General features: G+C 60.4%; 1 protein-coding gene across 1 annotated transcript in view; it reads right to left on the bottom strand.

Annotated features, from left to right (window-relative positions):
- ZC3H3 (zinc finger CCCH-type containing 3) overlaps positions 1-20,067 on the bottom strand; it is a 106,734-nt gene extending 86,667 nt beyond the window's left edge. The window contains exons 1-3 of the mRNA XM_049854520.1: positions 19,973-20,067; positions 15,956-17,240; positions 14,564-14,757 (exon numbers count right to left, since the gene is read on the bottom strand). Coding sequence (XP_049710477.1) covers positions 14,564-14,757; positions 15,956-17,240; positions 19,973-20,060 — 1,567 coding nt within the window. The 5' untranslated portion in view covers positions 20,061-20,067. The remainder of the gene's footprint in view (positions 1-14,563; positions 14,758-15,955; positions 17,241-19,972) is intronic.
- Positions 20,068-20,579: the final 512 nt, after the last annotated feature.

Here is a 20,579-nt window from a genome sequence, read left to right as displayed (position 1 = left end):
GTGACGCAGGGGGTTGGGGCCGGGGACAGCGTGTCCGTGCTCACAGAGGGTCTGCCTGCCTTAAGAGCCACACTCCTGTCTCCAGGCTGGAGCCACGCCCGAGGGTCCTGAATGCTTGTCCCGTGGGGTGGCTCCACAGACTCTGCTCCCTCTTAGTTTCTGTCCATGGACTTCTTCACCAGAACCAAGCGACCAGGACATTAAAAATGAAAAAATACATGTGAAAAACGTTGAGCTGGCAAATATTTCGTTATCTACATTTTTGCAATTACAATATATATATATAAAGATAACAGTGTTTCATGGGATTATTACAATTTAGCATTTGAAAACTTAAGGACAGTTTTTACAGCAACTGGAAACCCCGGGAGGCAGGGAAGGCCTACACTGCAGCCCAAGAAAGGCCGCTTGGGGCTGCTGCCTGCCATGACGTGGGGCAAGGGGCAGCTGGACGCCACCACCAAGTAGCAGCACTCCACTCGCTCAACAAATACGTGGCAAGCTCACATCGCACGGAGACCACTCCAAGCACTGGGCACGGCCCTGCGAAGAGGAGGTCCCTTGGCAGCGGTTCCAAGATGGCCCTGAGCAGGGCTTCAAACCAATTTGAACCAGTTCAGTCATGGCCAAAGAAGTGAAACCAGAAGAGACTCAAAAATTAAAAAAAATTGGGTGATCTGGAATGATAACTAGAACATGAAAAGTTACAGGTCAAAGCCCTGGACTGGGAGACTTAGGAGAGGCATAGTGAGCCTTTCAGGAGCCTGACGCAGGAGACCGAATTACTGGCAGGACTGAGGAAGGCGACACACGTTCAAAGCTGCGTGGTTGGCCACCATCTTTGAGCAGGGCACCATTGTTTCCAACTCTGCACAAAATGCTATGGGCAAGAAATTTGGTTGCTAGGCAACACCTACGCTGCCCTTGTTTTCTAACAAGCAGATTAAATTTCTAACAGGGCTTCGACCCATAACTTTTCCCATTCTGGTTATGGTTCTGGTTCACCCAAATTTTAAAGATTCAGGTCTGTTTTGGTGTCGCTTCCTGGGGCATGACTGAACCAGGAAGAACCAATTCGAAGCTCTGGCCCTGCCTGAGCACGCTGACCCTGGGCTTCCGGTCAGAGCTCCAGGGGCCCTCAGGGTGCCCTCTAGTGGCCTGGCTGTGGCAGCACCTCAGGGAGATCTCTCACACCTGACCTGTCTCCCCTGGCTGGGTCAGCTGCCCCCTCCTGCCTGTGTGTAACTATTCTGGAGCAGGTCCTGTGCCATGCCAGTACCCGAGCTCAGACAACCCCTCCATCCCGCCCTGTCCACTGCCTGTTCCCCTCACCTACATGCCAGGTCCCTGACACGTCACAGGTGAGAGAGAAGGCCACCTGGAGTGACCAGGGCAGGCCCACCCTCCAGGTAACATGAAGCCAGCCATGCTAGGCCTCCCTGGACAATAATGGCCCACAGTTACAGGAGGAGCAGGGAACTCTACAAGCCGCCAGCTCTCTCTCCACTTGGTCACCCCCACGTGCACCACTGACTCCTAATGGATAGACAGCCCCAGGCCCCTGCCCATGAAGGAACGAGGTTAGTGCTTCAAGGAAGGGTAGGGCAGCTGGCCTGGGGGAGGGACAGAGCAGTTGTGGCAGTGTTCGGGGGACCTGGGGACAGGCCCTGGGTGGGGAAGTGGCAGGTGGCTGGCAGATGGACTGGCAGCACCAGCCACTCCACTCTAATTGGCTGCTGGCCACAGGGCCACAGTGCCGACCCACCCAGAAGGTTCTCAACAAGGATCCAACTGCTTGGCTACCTGGGCTCCTCCCAGGAGACCCTTCCCACAAAGGGAGCAGGGGTGGAAGGCCCACACAGGAACCTACAGGGGGCTGGGAAAGTGCAGGGCGGGGCCCAGGGTGGGGCTTGGGGAAGTAAAATGGCATAGGCCCCCCCACCCTGCCCACAGGGCACTGGAGGGGAGCAGCATGAGGACACAGTGCAGAGACGGGAGTGACAAATCAGGTATGGCCCAGGCAGGGACGGGCGATGACAGGGAAGAGGGGCCAAGCATCCACGGAGGACCACAGCAGGGTCAGGGTGAGGAGGGAGGCAGGAGGGGGCCAATGTCATAGAAGACCATGGTAGGAATGGGGTGACGATGGAGGGGACCGATGTCAGGAGGACCACAGTGGGGATGGGGTGACGATGGATAGGGGAATGCGGCCAGCATCCCTGGAGGACCACTGCAGGGATGGGCCACCCTGGGCACCTTGGCTAACACAGCTCACTCACCTTCATAACAACCCCGTCACAAAGTGCTCACAGCTTGTCCTCCATCTTCTTGGTGAGGTAGCTGAGGTGCACAGCAGAGACACTGGTGGCACCGGTGGCGCCAGGACCATCATGTACCTCCCCGACCCCTGGCCCCAGGGACAGAGGCCTGGTGCCCAGCACAGGGACAGGCAGTCCTTTCCCCAGCCACAGGAGGGCTGGCATGGGGACCCCTCCCTTCCTCGCCACCGAGGAAACACGGCCGTCTGACAGAGGCCCCTTGGCTCAGGGAGGCCTCAGCACAACCATGGCTGGGTTTCCCTTCCCGCACTGCTACGACGTCCCCGCAGGGCCCAGTCACTCTGGGGGATGCCATGCCACGCGCCTCATTCAAGCCGCACGTTTGATAGTTCCACTGCCGAGCAAGGAGGGCAATTAGAAGGAAAGTTGCCAGATCCTGTCACAGCTCCATGGGGCATGGACCCGTCGAGCCGAAGAAGCACAAAGCTTGGGTGGTGATGCAGACAGGAACAGGGCACACAGACCGGGGGAAGGGCTCAGCAGGGGGACCAGACACTGGGTTCCAGCCCCCTCCAGGGGGCTCCGCAGGGTTCTTGGCACAAACCTCCATGCGGCAGGACCTCTAGGCAGCTGAGGGCCCTGCAGTTCAGCCCCGAGTGGACTAGGGGCACAGTGAGGGTGGGTGTCAAGGAAAGCCTGGGGGCAGAGAAAGCTTCAGTGAGGGCCCTGAGGGGGACAGACATGGAGCCAGTCACAGGTAGGTGCCTCCTCACTTATGCCCCCAATCTAGCTGATTCCTTTGCAAATCCCATCATCTCTAGGCACCAAGCCCCAACCTTACGACGGGGAGGCAGCGATGTGGATGTCCACAGCTAGGCCCTGACCCCAACCTTACAACGCGGGGCAGCGATGTGGACACCCAGAGCTAGGCCCTGAGCCCCAGCCTTACAACAGGGGGCAGCGATGTGGACACCATACAGCTAGGCCCTGAGCCCCAAACTTACAACGGGAGGCAGCGATGTGGATGCCCACAGCGAGGCCCTGAGCCCCAACCTTACAACGGGGGGCAGCAATGTGGACGTCCACAGCTAGGCCCTGAGCCCCAAACTTAGAACGGGGGGCAGCAATGTGGACGCCCACAGCTAGGCCCTGAGCCCCAGACTTACAACGGGGGGCAGTGATGTGGACGCCCACAGCTAGGCCCTGAGCCCCAACCTTACAACGGGGGCGGGGGCAGCGATGTGGATGGCCACAGCTAGGCCTTCTCAGGTCCTCCTGCCCTGCGGGACCCCTGGCTAGGCTCCAGTCTGCTTTCTGGAGCCTGGGTGCACATAAAGCTTGAGGAGGACATGGGACAGGTTCTGGGGTGGCCGCCCCTCTTCCTTGCTGCCCCTGGGGGCCTGCTCGGCCAGAGACCTCCAGGCCTGCGCTCACCCCCCACCCCTGGGACAGTCCTCAAGCAGCCAGCTCTTATCCAGAGTCTGGGAGAACCCCGCCCCGACTCCCTCCCCTGGGTCTGGACACCAATGCCCACTGCCCTGAGGCTATTCCTGGAAGTACAAGGCTCTCCTCCTGGGGTCCCGGGGCTGCCATCACCACGCAGCAAGCCCACCCAGCACTAGGCACAGACCCAGACTGCTCACTGGCCCATCTCCCCAGTCCAAGGGCAGCATCTACCCCACAGCCCAGCCCACCTGGGAGTCCCAGCTAGGCTCCTGTCCATGGCTGTCCCCTCACCTCCCTCTCAGAGGACAGTTAGTCCCACTCACTGAAGCTGCTTCCTTGGGGACCGTCAGAAACTGCCCCCATCAACAGCCTGGAGCACCATGGCACAGCCATGTCACTCTGCTCAGCTCTGGCCAAGCGCCCACCCCCAGCGGGCACCTAAGGAACTTCAGCCCCTCAGGACTGAAAACCAATCACCGACCATCTGGTCTGGCCCCTTCTCTGAAGTCTAGGCTGATTGGCCTGCCTGGGCACTATGACCTCAGCAAGAGCCCCCCTCTCTTGGCCTCTTGCTCCCTGGCCACCTGTCTGGCACTGTCTGGGGCCCAAAGTCAAGAACATACATATGCCCAAAGAATGCTGACCCCACGGCAGCCCCGAGGGCCCTGTGCAGAGGGGTGGAACACTCTGCCCGTCACAGCCTGACTGCCCCTGGCCCCCAGACACAGCCCAGCTTCAACCACAGCCCCGATGCTAGGGGACACACAACTGGGTGGGCTGCCAAGGTGGTGGGGGGAGCGGTAGCCTGAGCCAGATCCAGACAACAAGCCCTCCACCCTCTAAAAGAGAAGGAGCAAACCAGGGTTGACAAGGGGAGCACTGAAGGAAGACACGCCACCGTCCATCTCCATGAGATGCTGGTCTCTGGGGACCCTGCGCTCTGCCTCTGCAGGCCCGGCCGGCTGCCCCTCGTTTTCCGAGCCCTCAGTTCCAGATGCCGAGCAGAGGGGCAGGGAGGGGCTAGGCTGAGGGCTCCTCGGGCCACAAAGGCCGGTAAGGTGGCCACCCTCCTGCGCTGATGGCTGTTCTTGCCCCGCTGTCCCTCCACACCAGGGCATCTTCTATCCCATATCCCAGACCAAGAGAGTCTCCACAGGTTCTGCCCCAGTCTACCCGGCCTCCCACCAGAAAGCCTGCCCTGGCCAACACCATATCCCACCACGCGACCCCTCGGGACCACTTCCCCTCAGGGACCACACTTGCTCAGTACATGGGCACAGCAGCAGGGAAGTGCTCCCAGAGTCCAGCCCCGCTCCAGCATGCAAAGTGCTCCGCTGGGAGACACGCAGGGGTCAGCTGTGCCCCACACAGGGTGACTGGTGCCACCCCGAGTGCCACAGGAGGGCAGCACAGAACCCGGCCCTGCAGAGGAGGATGAGGCTCCCAGAGACCCGGTGGGGGCAAGGCGGCAACATGCAGCTCCTGCCAGCCCTCACCTGGGTCCTCACCCGCCAGCTGCATCCTTCCCCTCCTTGTGGAGCCTGTCACCTGCCCATCTTACAGAGGAGGAGGGGGCTAAGCTGACCAAGGCCACAGGGCACAGGCACCCAGGGTGAATGCTGGCCCCAGCACTGAGCTGGCCACGTGCTGCTATCTTCAAGGAGTAGGCGTGGGCAGCTCCTCTGGGCCTGGGGCGATCTCATGCAGAGTGCCTCATGGAACCAGGTAAGCGGGGCAATGGGGGCAGGCTGCCCCTCCAGGCCTGCCTCCCCACTCCATCTGCACCCCAACGGGCTGCAGGCCCACCCAGCGCATGCCAGCCCTGTCCTCACTTTGGCTGTCAAGCCCAGCATGAGCTCCACAAGTGATGCTAAGCTGCTGGCCAACACTGGGCGGGGAAGGCCGAGCGCAGGAAGAAGAGTGAAGCGGGGCCAGGGCCGGCTCCCACAGCACAGGCAGGCTAAGGAGACTGTCCTGCCATAGCACCATGGAGAACAGCAAAGGGTGGACGAAGGGTCCACCGGAGCCAGAGGGGTGGCTGAGGCAGTGGGGCCTCAGGGACAAACAGCAAGGGCCACAGGCTCCGGCCAGCTCCTTGGGCCAGTCAGCAACTGCTAGGAAGGCGGCGGGGCCCAAGGACAGCATGTGTGGACCCTGGTGGGGCAGAGGGAGGGAAGGCAGTGAGCTTGACTCCAAGGCTGTCCACCCGTCCCCGTGGAGACACAGGACCAGCTCCTCGTGCTCCCCAACCTCAGTGTCCCCCGGAGAATGGGCCACTCCATGTGCAGCGCCTGGACAGCAGCTGCTCCCCAAAGCCCTCCCTCTCCTCCCCAAGGCTGCCCCTGTGATCCCGGGGTCCAGGGCAGAGACACAGCTGTCAGCTTGGGCCTGTACAAGGCAGGTCACCCCTCACAGAGAACCTTCTCCGGAGCACGTCCCAGAAAAAGGTGCCAGGAGAGGACAGGCCTGGAGTCATGGGATGCCTCCTGGATAGTGCAAGCAGCCACGTGTCCTGCGTGCTCCGCCCGGGAAACTGGCAGGCAGTTTGACAGCCCACCCTGGCGGCAGCCACAGGCAGAAAGGTCACAGCAGTTTCATCCCATAAGCGGTGACTGTCCACTAGGATTCCCAGGCCAACCAGGCTCTGCGGCAAGAAAGACACATGAGGGCAGGGGACCGCTCCGGGGCCGTGTGCTCTGCTGCCTGGTCACTGGCTTTGCAGCGCTGTGGGGTGTTGGCTCACTGGGAGGACGGAACCCCGGGAGGAGAGATGCCAGCGCACACGTGGCCACACCCGGGTATCCCACGCCAACTCCCACAGAATAACTAACTGGCACGACCATGAGGAGCGTGAAATCAAGGCCTCCGCGCCCAGTAATTTATGCCAGAATCACAGGAGCCACGGCTGCCTTTCTCGTGCCTAATTCAGCATTTTCTTTTCCCTGATGAAAGCAGGACTCCAGATTTAACGACTCTCCTGGCCTTTCACGGTGTTTGCTGTCGTAAAGGCTGACAGGCCGCTGCATGCTGGCAAGCGGGCGACCGCGCCCTGGGCATCTGAATCTCCTAGACAGCCTCCTGGGAGGGCGCCGGACCCAGGGCACCGAGGCTGGTGGCCAACACAATCTCCAAGCCGGCTGCTCTCTCTGCTGGTAGCCCCCTGCTCCTGACCATCCCCAAATGCCAAGGTGAGCGCTCCCCCCCACACCGAGATGTCAGCCACGGGGTGCGCAGCAGGGGTTCTGGGGCCAAGCCCTGCAGGGGCAGGTGACAAGTGGCTTTCAGTAGGCTTGGGGCAGAACCGGAGAGAAAAGACTGCACGGGTGGACCCTCGCCCAGCATGGTTCTGTCCCCCTGGGACCACTGGCCCCACATGGTAGTTGGGGCCCTGGGGGACCCTCCACCCACTCAGCCCCAGTGCAGCCCTGCCTGCCTCCCAAGCCTCTCTGGCAGACCGAGCCGTCTTCCTTGCCTGGGATGAGGTAACGGGTACACAGTCCTGCCCCTGCAGGCCAGGCGCTCGGGGTGAGGCGGCACCCCACATGATCAGGTCGGTGTGCCGGCCAGAGGGCGGGGCCGTCAGAGGGGCAGGACGTCAGAGGGGATGGGTGTATCAGAGAAAGGGCGGGTGTCGGGGGGCGGGGCTGCTAGAGAGGGTGGGATTGCTAGAGGGGGCAGGGCCATCAGGAGTGGAGGCGGGGTCGTCATGACGGCCCCAATCAGAAAGGGACGGAGCCAGAGCTGGAACACCAGGACCAAGAGCACCAACAGCCCACAGGAGGATTTTAGGGAACGTGGTGAGCCCGAATCGACTCGACGACAGTGGGTGGGATGTGACAAACGCTTGAAAAGCTCCATGGATGGCTGCGCGGAGGAGCTGCTCGGGGTGCAGTGGGGGGCAGCGGCCTTCCTGTAGGGGAAGCACGAGTCCCTACAAGCTGCCACCCACTCAGGGAGCCCTGTACACGTCCCTGAGTCCAGGGAGGCAGGGAGGGACAGAGGCTCAAGGGGTGCCCGATGCCTGATGCCTAGGGCTGCGAGAAGGGCGGTGCAGAAAGCACCCGGTCTGCCCCGCAAGGCCTACTCTGGCACGTTGCAGGCGTAGGAAAGCGCCAGGACACAGGACCCCTCGGGCGCGGCCCCAAACAGGCCCTTCAGAACCGAAGCCAAAGGAGCAGCCTCGACAGCGGGCCAGGCGCACTTGCCTGAGGAGCCAGGAGGGGGCGCACGAGGACCAGCTTCTAGAGGTCTGTCCTGTGCAGACCACCCAGCCAGGCAGGCCACAGCCCAGGGACCCCAACCCAGGGACCTGGAGGTGCCCGGCCAGAGCTCCTAGAGGTTGGCGCCCGCCCTGAGGGAGCTCGGTGTGCCTGAGCAGTGAAGGGCGACGGTGCTCACCCATGGCTCCTCGCACCTCGGAGGAGGAGCACTGAAGCCGGCCGGCACAGGTGTGGTTCTGGCAGACGCCCTTGCTCAGGCAGAGCGAGGGCTGGACATGGCCCAGTGCAGTGACACCAGCCAAAGGAGTGCCTCGGCTGCCACCGCCACCTGGGGCAGAGCCTGGGGGCCGCGTGGTGAAAACCCTTTTCCCATCACCTACAGCTCACCAAGAAAAGCCCAGCCCGGCCACTCCAGCACACACAGGGAGCCAGGTTCAGGTGGCGCCCTGTGCCCGACCCTCACCTGGTACCAGGCACGTGGAGGTGAGTGCTGCAGGAAGGGAGATGAGGGCAGGGCTGTCAGCAGCACATCCATTGTCCCGGGCATGTGAAGTGAAGGGGGTCCCCACCCCACAGTCCTCCCACTCCACCCCTCTCTGCAGCCCAGTGTCCACAGACCCCAGCAGGGTTTCAGGGCAATGTCAGCACTGCCTACTGGGTGGCTTCCCCTGGCAGATGGCAGCAGACATCTCCAGCCAGCTGATAGGAATCCATGCCCTGTTGCCACCAAGAACCCCTTAGGCCTGAGGACGCTTAGGGGCCAGGGTGACAGGAGAGCTGGCCCCTGCCCGGCCTGGGTGCACGTTGGTTTCTGCAGACAGGCCCGGCAGCTCCCCAGGAGCCAGCTCAGTGGCCCAGTCAAGGCTAGCACTTCAGGGCAGCCTAGTGGCAGCTAGAGAAAAGAGAGTACACCTGAAGTGAGGGCCGATGGCAGGACAGCTGTCTACCATGTACCATAAACTCTGCAGGCTTGGGAGCTAATTGCCATCATTACATGGGTGGTAAATCGGTTTCTGAGGTCTATAAATGTTTTCATCTTTTCTGCCCAAATGCCTTCCCAGCATCTGTGAGCCCAGAGCAGGACGCACAGGGGCCCAGGGCCCACGTTCCGCCACAGCTGAGGCTGGAACAGCCCTCGGCAAATGCAGCTGTGCCTGGGTCCCCTGGGCCAGGAAGCCCTTTTCTGGGTGCCTCATCTCCACTCCCCCAGCTGCCAACAGGGCGTCCACAGGAGAAAAGAGAGGCCAGAAATGGAGGGTGGAGACACATTCGGGCTCTCCCCACCTGTGGTGACACCCAGGGTCACATGCCCCACCCCTACTCCAGCTAAAGTCCAGCTCTGGCTGACCACCCGGCAGCCCAGGAGATGACACAGTGGGTGGGAGGGCAGGGCAGGCAGGGGAAGAGGAGAGGGGCAAGCAGAAGAGGTGTCTCCGCGAGCTGCAGTCCCTGCGGGCGGTGAGAGGCCACGCGGCTGCTGAACAGTGCAGTTTTGAATTCAATTAAAGCGATTATCTGTTGTGCCACATAAATTGTGTACAGCATCTATCCTGCGGCACTTTACACCTTCAGGCTCATTATTCCTGTTTCCCCGTTTATGCGCTCTCAGATTAAACTGCTGATGATATGCACCAAAATAAAAAATGAGGCACCTTGTCCGAGGAAAACTGATTCTCTCTTCTCCTGAACTGGGCGATTGCCAGGTTTTATATACTCGGTTCCTGGTGCTCATTAGTAATTCAATTTTCTTTTTATTAGCCCCCTTATCTGCGGAGCAATATAGTGGCAGAGCTGACCTCTTTCGCACGGGTAAATGTTTAAAATCTCTTCCCTGATTAATTTTGCCAGTTAAGAAAAGGAGGAGAAATGGCCCGGCTCTTAGCCATCACAATGAATAAAGCTTAATGTTGATTGTGATGGAATTTCTAATGCCAGGGAAATTGATTGAACGCAGCAATTACACTGCAATAGTAACTCAAGGGAAATGGGATCGGCTCTCCTGGCCGTAGCCTTTTGGTTATTTAAAACAATCCAATTTGCAAGGATAATTATGTGTTAGTGTTTTATCCGCCACTTGAAACGAACAGGGGAGTTTCAATACTGGTCCGGCATTAGCAGGTTATTGCTGCAAATTACTTGATATCTGCTTTCTTTCACAGCAAGAGGAAATTAGGCAATCAATTACCAGAAAAAGGTGGACTTCGGGCACGGGAGGGGCACGCACGCCCTCTTCTGGCCGCCAGGCAGCTCCACAGGGCTGGGTCAGAGCTGGGGACCATGAGGCTGGGAGCTGGGGAAGGTGCCAGAGCCTGTTCCCCAGCCTCCTGGCCAGAAGCCAACAGTGGGGGGGCAGGTTCTTCCGCAGGCACCTGGGAAGTGGCCACCTACCACTCAATAAGGAAAGCTGGCCTTGAGGCTCAACGCCTGCTGTGAGGACACAGGGGAGGAGAAACCGCAAGGTAGCCTCAGTCTGCTCACCCGATCCCACAGTGGACCTGCCCCACTGTCCGATAGCCTGCTCGCCCCGTCCACACACTGGCCCTGCTATCCGTGACCACACTCACCCTGTCCACACGGTGGCCTGCTATCCGTGACCACACTCGTACCATCCACACGCTGGCCCCGCTGTCCGTGACCACGTTCATCCCATCCACACGCTGGCCCTGCTGTCCATGACCACGCTCGCCCTGTCCACGAGGTGGCCCTGTTGTCCGTGACCACGCTCGCCCTGTCCACGAGGTGGCCCTGTTGTCCGTGACTACGCTCGCTGGGGGTCTACATCTTCTTGCAGTAGCACAGCCTCACTGTAAGGCAGGAGCTGGGGGGGCTCATTCACTCACCAGGAACATTCGCAGCCTTAACGAGCGTGTGCTAGGTGGCTGGCCTGGGAGCTATCCCCACGGCCACCCTGGGGGTCCCAGACAACAGGGGGCCTCAGGAAACCGTATGCTGACTTGGGGGGAAGTCTCCCGGAGGCGGTCCCTGTGCCACACTGCCCGCCTGCCACCTGCCCAGCGGCTACACGAGAACACAAGTTCAGCACCCACGCCACTGCCCGAGCACCTTTACAGCCCAACCCACTCTGAGCGTGGACCCCATACCTGCTCATCCGCTCACCCTCCAGGCCTGTGTGACACTGGGGCTGTCCACTGCTTCTTCCATCTCTGACTCACTGCCACAAACCCAGGGCCCTTCCTCGGTCCTGCCTGGTCCCCTCCACCCTGTGCTCCTGACCTCACCATGCAGGCCCTTTCTGTTCCCTGCCCCTCAGCATGCCCCCTGGAGCCATGCCGTCTTCCCCTCTCCCTCCTGCAGTTCCTGGTTTGAGTGTCACCTCCACAGAGAAGCCCTCCCTGGCCACCTGCTAATGCTGACCCTCCTACAACTCCAGTATGTTGTCCTATTTCCTTTCCTCAGCACACACCCCCACCTGGACGCACCTTCTGACGGGCACCAAAGCAGCTGCCTATCTGTGCCTTGGCAACACCAGTGCCGCCTCTGACTTTTCACCACAGTGTCCCTGGACCTGGCACGTTCCCATCACAAAGGGGATTAGCACGCATTTGTTGAGTGAAGCAATGGGTGGGGGTGTAGGGTGAGTAGGTAGGTGGCTGGGTGGGTGGGTGAATGGGTGGATGGGTAGGTGGTGTGTGGATGCTAGGTAGGTGGGTGGAAGGATCGGTGGGTGGATGATAGGTGGGTGGGTCTGGGGGGAGGATGAGTAGATGATAGGTACATAGGAAGGTGGATGAATGGGTAAGTTTGTGGATGATAGGGGGGTGGGTGGGTGGGTGAACAGGTAGGTGAGTGGATGATAGGTGGGTGGGTAGAAGGATGGGTGGGTAGATGGATGGATAGGTGGATGATAGGTGGATGGGGGTGGGGGGATGAATAGATGATAGGTAGATAGTTGGGTGAATAAGTGGGCGGGTGAGAGAATGGGCAGTTGGATGATGGGTGGGTGGGTGAGCAGGTGAGTGAGTGGGAAGTCCCACCCCCCCATGGCAGTGCTCACACTGTGGCCATCACACCTGTCTGTAATGACCAGGTTAATTGCTCCCTTTGGAGTAGAGTGAACACTAGAGACAGGGACTATGTCTTCTCCTTCAGGCATGCAAGAGCACACACATGTATGCACACATACACACACATACATGGGCACACACAAGCATGCATACACGTGCACACGTGCACACATATGCACAAAACCACGCACACACACACAGGCACACACACGCATATGGTGCCAGCTCAAAGCCAAGAGTGGTGACTCTCCCCAGGCGGGCCCAGCCATCTCTGGGCCAAACTCCTGCCCTCAACAGGGGTGTCCCTGTCCAGGGCCTGATGTCCCCTATGCTCTCGCTCTGGGTGGAGGCAGGTCAGGCCCAGCACCCTTCCAGGACACCTGCTTTTCCCTCAGCCACTGCCCATCCATGCCCTCCGCTCTCCGGGGTGGCCTCTACGTAAAACAGACCCCAGCCTGTCACTGCTTCATCCTCAAGAACGCTAGCCCGGTGCCTCAGCCTCAGGACGCTGCCAGCTCAGCCCTCCTACTGGGGGTTCCTGCAGCCGTGGCCCACTGCCCATGCCTGGGGCACACTTCTCCTGGCTCCACTCTGCCTGGGAGCCCAAGGTGCCACCCACGGGGCTCTCAATCCCCAAATCTAGTAAGGGCCCATGCCGGTCCCCCCAGTGTACCTGTCAGCCCCCGCCCCACGAGCGGGGGCATTTGGAGGCATCACCCAGGCCCTGTGCACTTCCTGGGGGCTATGGGACCCACCTAAGGCCGGTGCCTCAGCAGGCTGACCTGCAGCAGGGACTCGGTCATGTGTGCAGAACCAGGGAGAGAGTGAATGAATGAGTGAGGGTGACGATGAATGAGTGAATGAGGGAGGGGAATGAGGGCAGCCACGTGCCGACCACAGCCAGGGAGCAAGAGCACACAACCAGCTACTGCCTGCTGCCCCCCTCTGGCCTGATCGCCCCAGAGCCCCCAGAGCTCCCCGCCAGTGGCTGCGCAGCTGGTCCCCCCTGCAGGAGCAAGAGAGAAGGGCCCCAGCTGTGCTGCCCAGCTGCTGGCCAGCTTCTTGCAGTGGCCCCCCTAGCACTGCCTGCCTCCCAACCCGTCTGGAAGGAGGCCAGGAATCTGGCCAGGGGGCCCTCCTCCCACACACCAACATGGGCTCCCCAGCTGCCCCTCCTCTGGGAAGCCTTCTGGGCCTGCAGGCTTGGGTGAGGGCCTCATGACTGGGTAAAGGGGTGGCATCTGTCTTGGGCCTGTCTGCCCCACCGGACTCTCAGCTCTGTGGGGGCAGAAGCAGCTCACCAGGGCTTGGCGCAGCTAGACTCGAGGTCAGCCCAGCTGCACTACTGGGAGAGCAGCAGAGTACAGCAGGTACAGAGGTGGAGTGGTCCGGCTGTGCCCACTGGGGGCACCCCACAAGCTCCTCCACCCAGCAAGTACCAGGTGAGGGGCTGCTGACCCAACACCCTGGGGAGACAAAGAGGGTGCACGAGGCCAGGGGCTCTGCCGGGTGCATCCCTGTGTGACCTGAGACCTGGCCTACGTTGCCAACAAACACTGTTGAGGAAAGACTCACCAGATGGACGGCGACCTCCTGCAGCAGCCCCGGGGCCCCTGGCCCTGCACCCAGAACCAGTTCCTGGGCAAGAGCTCCGGCGCTGGGAGGGAGAAGCAGGCAGCTGGAGAGCCACACAGGCCCAGGACAAACCAGCGGGGCCGAACAGCAGGGCTGGGCCCCAGCCTTCCCCCACAATATTCCCCTTGCCATCCACTCTTCTCGGGCAGGGGCTTGGGACCCCACATTCCCCACCCACCAGTTCCCACATAGGGGCTCAGCTCTGCTTAGGCACTGGCTCCTCTGGACACCTCCTCCCACCGCTAGAGCCTTGCTGGTTCCCAGAGCGCCTACCCACCCTGCATGTCCAGCCCATACATCACTCAGAGCCTGCTATACCCAAACATCCCTTCTCAAGATCCCACCTGTGGCAGCTTGGCAGATCCCGACAACCTGTTACCCAAGGATTGAGGCTCCCACATGGCCAGCTGCTCCACAGGGCACTGCAGACCTCCTGCGCTCACATCAGTCCCCTCAAACCGCTCGGTGTCACAGGTTGCTGTTCCCATCCCTGGCCCCAGCCCTAGCTCCACACCCCTCCCCTAGAGCCCCAAGCACATGGCCCACGGCCTGGGGCCTATGCCAGGCTGGCCACGGATGGACTGAGCACAGGGGGGCCTCACACAAGGCAGAGCCTGGCGGGACCCGGGCAGCACCCCCTCACACCCCTTCCCAGCCCTGCTACCATTAGGGACACACAGGCCCCAAGTGGTCTGCACCAGAAGTGCGCTGGGCAAGCCGCCCACCAGCCCAGCAGTACTCCCCCAAAGCAGAGCACAGCACCACGGCCTGCCAGGCTGGGCCCTCTCAGCCAGCCTGTGGACAGTGCGTGGTAGACAAATGGACACGGACATGGCTCATAATGGAAAACAGAAGCAAGACAGGGCCCAGGGAGTGACATGGCTCAGCTCCAGGGCTCTACTTTGGCCCCCCATGTGCACAGACCAAGGCCTCCCAGATCCCCGTTCCCAGCTCATACCTTCCTTTGTAGGGAGGTGGGCCCGGCCTGGTGGCAGGCGGCACAGCCGGTGCCTGGTGACCTGCAGCAGGCCCTTATTGGGGGTCTTCTTCAAAACAGGGCTGCCCTTCCCCCGCAGGGGCTGTCTCCGCCGGAGGCTGAAGTGGCTTTTTGCAGTGGTAGCAGGTGGGCTGGTCTTCTTGTCCCCAGACAGGCTGAAGAGACAACAAGCAGGAAGCTCTCAACAGGCTCCCGAGTGGCTCTCCCCACCCACCTGAACTCACCCAAGTCCAAACAAACATGGAAATGGCCCCAGGAGGCAGGTCCTTCCGTGGCCAGCAACCAAGAAGGCCAAGGCCAAGCAGTGACACTCACAGGGCTCCCCTCCCCACTGCAACCAGGCTTGGGCCAGCATTTCTGATGAGAGGAAGGTCTCTGTCCAAGGCCCAGCCAGGCCCCGGCCACTCAGAGCAGGGGTGTGTCACTAGGACTCAGTGGGCAAAAGGATGCCCTGAGTCTGAGCCAGCACTCCTGGCCACAGGCCTGGCATGCGCCCATCACAGATCCATTAGGACAGGGTGCCGGGAAGGTGACTCGGAGCCTGGCCAGCATGTGGGCATGGGGGCTTCACACCACTCTGCCTCCTCTGGCCAAGGCCATCCAAAGACTCTGCCCTCCTCCTGGGGGGTACACAGAGGATGAGGGCCCAAACCAGGATGCACACAGACGGCTGTACCCGCCGCCCAGCTGGGGCCTGGTGCCCCAGGTGCAGATGCGGGGGAAACAGATGGCTTCTCCCAGGGTCCCACCTGAGCTGTGAGCTCACCCGGCTGCCACCCCCTGAGGAGGCATGCCCACCCCCAACACAGACATGCCATACTCTGGGCAGACTTGGGGTATCTGCATCTCCCCACCCCGGCACCTGGCCCGGCCCCACGTGATTCCCATCAGCCCTAGAGACCTTCCTGTGGAAGCTACCTCCAGCAGCCCACTGGTCTCTCACCACAGGGGGGTGGAGGCCCACCAGCACCCACCAGGGCTGGGGTACCTGCCTCCACCTCTTTCCCTGCCTTGCCAGGGCCCCAGGCAAGCCCCTGAACCATTCTGAGCCCCATCTTTCTCATTGTTAAGGGACAACAGTAACTCCTGCATCCTGTCATTACTGGAAAAGTTGAACACGCCTGCACGCAAAGCTCCAGGCTCAGGCCTAGCGCACAGCAGGAACTCAGTAAGCACAGCTGCCATCCTTCGCTTTCTCTTCCCACAACCCTGGGGTGGGCCCTACAATTAGTTCTACACATCAAGGAGCAGGCAGCCTCCCAGAGGTGAGGCCACTTGCCCAAAGCTCCACAACCCAGGGGCCCAATGGCCTGCATGCCCACCCTGCCCTGCCCCACCCACCCAGACCCATACCTGGCACCACCCCGCCGCCGGATGATCTTGGTGCGGCTCTTCACCTTGTACCCCAAGAGTGGGGTCTCCCCAAGGAGTGGCTTCGAGCCACTGGGCCCCGCCGCCAGTCTGTCCTCGGGGGGTGACTGTGACAGGACTGGGGAGAGCGGGGCAGCAGGGTCCCCAGGGCCAGCCTCTGGTTGCCAGTGGAAGGAGGAAGAGGAGCCTGAGGGGCTGCAGGCCTTCCACTTGTACTTGCTCGGGGAGGCCCCAGGCTTGGCATCCAGGTTGGCTCTGAGCTGTGGCTTCCCCGCCCTCTCTGCCACGCTGACGGAGGCTTTGCACGTGTTCTCCACAGCTGCTCTGGGGCTGAGGGCCCTCCGGGTGGCCCGGGGACTCTTGGTCGAGGCAGCCACCCATTTGTAGTTGCTCTTCCGGAACTTGCTGGTTCGACAGGACACAAGTCTCGAGGACTCCCGGGCCTGCCTAGGCCCTGGGGTTGCTCGGGCTGGAACCACTGCCAAGCCCAAGAGGGCTGGCTGATCTGGACGGCCAGCATCCACTCTTCCGTCTCCAAGGAGCTGCGTGGCACAGCTGGCTGCCGAGTGCAAACCCACCTTCCGGCCTGGGGCCCCACCACTGCGCTGGGGCAGGGTGGACGGGACGCGGGCCTTGACTGCAATCGTGCCCTCGCTGACTGTCCGCCGGGGCTCCGGGGGGCTCCCGTTCACGCTGCTTACGGACCTCACCACACGCGGCTTGCCTGGCTCCTTCTGGCAGACCAGCAGGGGGTCCTCCCCACTGCATAGATCCTTGACTCTGCCTGGCCTTGAGGGCTGCAGCTTCCCACCAGGGGGCTCTCCTTCGCCCTCCTGGGGTCTCTGGTCACTCCAGGGAGTGCCCTCACACTCCTCCAAAGGATGCCGCTGGGCCCCCAAGCCACTGGTTGAGTCTGGTTTTGGTGGTGGTTTAATTTTGATGACCATGTTCTGATCTGGGCTGAGCTGGACCTGCCTTTCAAGGACACAGGGCTGTGGGTCAGGCCCCGGGCTGGTCCCAGCACCCAGGGCAGGCTGTGCAGCCTGGTCACCAGGTGGGTCCGTGGCTCCTGGAGGCCGGTTCACCAGGGAGTACTTCTTACGCCATGCAGGCCCGTGGTGGGGGGCAAACCCCCTGCGGCTTGGACGAGGGTAGCGGGCAGTGAAGGACCTGCTGCTAGGGTACACAGGCGGCTGCCACCGGGAGGCAGCAGAGGTGCACGGGGCAGGGGCGTTGCCATGAAGGGTTTTGTAGTCATCAATCAGACCTGAGAAAACAGAATCACAGCACAATCAAGTGAAATCCACAATAATCACAGCCGCCCAGGGGGACATCGGCCGGCAGACACCCCACAGGCATCATCTTACTCTGAGGAGCGGCAGTGCCGGTCCCTGGGGCTGCACTGACTGTGCCCCGAGTCCCATGATCCCTTCCCCCACCAGTTCTGCTTCTGTGCTTTTTCTGGCTGCTTATCCTGAAACAACACTCTCATGGTATCTTGTTAGTTGTCGCTGAGTCAGCTCCGACTCATGGTAACCCTGCGTATAACAGAACGAAATCTTGCCCAGTCCTGTACCATCTTCACGATCGTTGGTATGTTTGAGTCCATTTTTGTGACTGTGGTGTCAATCCATCTCACTGCAGGTTTTCTTGTTTTCACTGACCCTCTACTTTGCCAAACATGATGTCCTTTTCCAGCAATTAGCCTTTCGTGATCACCAAAGCGCCCAAAATAAGTGGGTCAAAGTCTCACTATTCTTGCTTCTAAGGAGCATTGTTTGTATTTCTTCTAAACAACAACAAGAAAAAAAAACCCACTACCATCAAGCTGATTCCGACTCATAGCCACTCTATAGGACAGAGTAGAACTACCCTATAGGGTTTCCAAGGCTGTAATCTTTGATTGCCACAACTCGCTCCTGAGGGGCAGCTGGTGGGTTCAAACTGCCAACCTTTCGGTTACCAACCAAGTGCTTTAACCACTGTACCACCAGGCTCCTCTGTATGTCTTCCAAGACTGGCTTATTCTTCTGGCATCCAAGGCACATTCAATGGTCACCCTATGATGCTGGTGTTATTAGCTGCTGCTGAGTCGACGTTGACTCGTGGCAACCCGATGGTATGATATTCCCTATTTGCCAGTCTACTGTGTCCCCAACTCTTTGAGAGGAAGTGTCACTCAGTATGAAGAGATCAACAAGACCTTATGCTGTAATGGCTTGACAAGTAGGGAAACAGTCAGCCATAGGCAATAAGAAGGCAGCCCCCTGGGGGCAGGACTGCGTCTTAGTAATCTCCACTGCCCAGCACACAGCACAATGAATGTCACAGAACTGACACCCGGGGTGCTCAGCACTGGACACCAGCAAAATCAAGTACAAGGAGCATAGACCATTCAGCTGCCAAATGTCACACACTGTCCTCCCTGCGAGAGAGAAGAGACCTGATTACATGGAGCCAAATGACCCCTGGATGGCTGTCATAGTGCAGAAGGACCCCCAAAAGTCCTCCAGCTGAACAACCTGGGGCATCACAACTCAACCTACAGATCAGTGTCCAGCCCCCCAGTTATCAGCATCCCCTACCACAGAGAGCCCTCGTCCAGACCTGGTGACACCTTAGGGCAGGTATGACGAAGCCCAAGAAGTCAAAGCGGGTGCCAGCCCACCTGGACTCAAACACATTTTCCAAATCCCTAAGTCTTCTCTTTGTGGAAACAGCCTTTGTGGAAATAACCTTAAAAAGGGATTTTTGAAAAAGGTTTAGATCCCACTTTGGTGAGTTGCGTCTGGAGACTCTGTTAGTTAAAAGCTGGCAAGAGGCCATCTAAGATGCATCAATTGGTCTCAACCCACCTGGAGCAAAGGAGAATGAAGAATACCAAGGACACAAGGAAAATATGAGCCCAAGAGACAGAAAGGGCCACATAAACCAGAGACTCCATCAGCTTGAGCTCAGAAGAACTAGATGGTGCCCAGCTACCACCAATGGCTGCCCTGACAGGGAACGAACAGAGAATCCCTGGTGGCACAAGAAAAAAGTGGGAAGCAGAAGTCAAATTCTGGTAAAAAGACCAGAGACTTAATGATCTGAGACTGGAGGGACCCCAGAGGTCATGGCCCCAGACTGTTAGCTCAAAACTAAACCATTCCTGAAGCCAGCTCTTCAGACAAAGATTAGGCTGGACTATAAGACATAAAACGATACTGGTGAGGAGTGTGCTTCTTAGCTCAAGCTCAAGTAGACACATGAGACTACGCGGGCAGCTCCTGTCTGGAGGTGAGATGGGAAGGCACAGGGGGACGGGAGCTGGTTGGATGAACACGGGAAATGTAGGGTGGAGAGTGTGCTGTCACATTGTAGGGAGAGCAACTAGGGTCACACAACAATGTGTGTATAAGTCTTTGTATGAGAAATTGACTTCAATTGTAAACTTCCACTTAAAGCACAATTAGAAAAAAAAGGTTTAAAAAGTCCAGCTTGGGTCTAAAAATTGGAAAATGTTGCCCCTGAGGCCTGGGGAGTCTGGGCCTGACACACGAATACGGGAGCGGGGGGTGTGGCTATGCAGGGAAGGGATGTCAAAACTCGCTGTCAGGGGACAACGAACGCGCACACACACACACACACACACACACACACACACGCACACGGGGCGGGCTGGGCCAGAGATGAGACAGGCGCCTCCCTGTCGGGGTGCGACGGTGGCCGCCCTGGGGGCGAAGCGGGCCCGCCCCGGTTACCGAGCGACGCGCCCCCCTCACCGCCGCAGCACCAGAAGGGCGAGGGCTGTGGGCCGAACGAAGACCGAGCAGGGGACTGACCAGCCCTCCCGAAGCTCCTCTGGGTCCCCATCCGCTGCCCGGCCCTGCTCCCCACCACGGACAGCGCTCCCTCGGGGGCGGCAGGCGAGCGACCCCTTCGGGGAGGAGGACGGGAGCTGGCCGTGAGGGGAGGGCAAAGACAGGCCGCGCGACCCCAGCCCCCGGCCCCATCTACCCTGCAGGAGGCGGATCTGTCGCCGTAATTGCTCCTTTTCCTCCATCTCCGGAGACCGCGACGCCCGGCCTGGCCCCCGCGACGTCATCGCTCCGCGACCGTTTCCCTGCGGACCGGGCGGGGCCGCGACAGGGAGGAGCCGGAAAAGCGCGAGCCGCCGGGAAGCGCGGAGACTGCGTGCTGCGCCGGGGCCGCGGGAGCAACGCCCCACCCACTCCCCCGCCAGGCCTCCTGGGGGCGGGGCCGCGCACGCGCAGAGCGAGGAGGGCGGAGGTGGCGTCACCAGTGAGCGCCCACGAGCTGACAGCTGTAGTGGGGTCGCCTTGTCAGGACTGGCGAGGAGGCGAGACAGTACCGCGGCCGCTCCCTGCCGGGAGGGGCCGCCGGAGCCCTCTTCTCCGCCGCCAGCTCTCTTCCCCTCGGGGTCGTGGGCGAGGAGCTGAGGCCTGAGCCCCCTGCCCAGTGCAGCCCACTTCGCCGTCCCTTCCCTACGGTCTCCACGTGGAGGGCCCCTAGGGGAGACCTCGTGGGAAAGAGACCTCGAAGGGAGATGACAGCTCACGGAGGCCGTGAATGTCAGACCCCAAAGTTAGAGAGAGACTGATTT

The sequence above is a fragment of the Elephas maximus genome, chromosome 15 (genome assembly GCF_024166365.1).
Source record: "Elephas maximus indicus isolate mEleMax1 chromosome 15, mEleMax1 primary haplotype, whole genome shotgun sequence".
Lineage (NCBI taxonomy): Eukaryota > Metazoa > Chordata > Mammalia > Proboscidea > Elephantidae > Elephas > Elephas maximus.
Note: the sequence above shows the minus strand (reverse complement) of the source record. Positions and strands in the feature narration are given on the sequence as shown.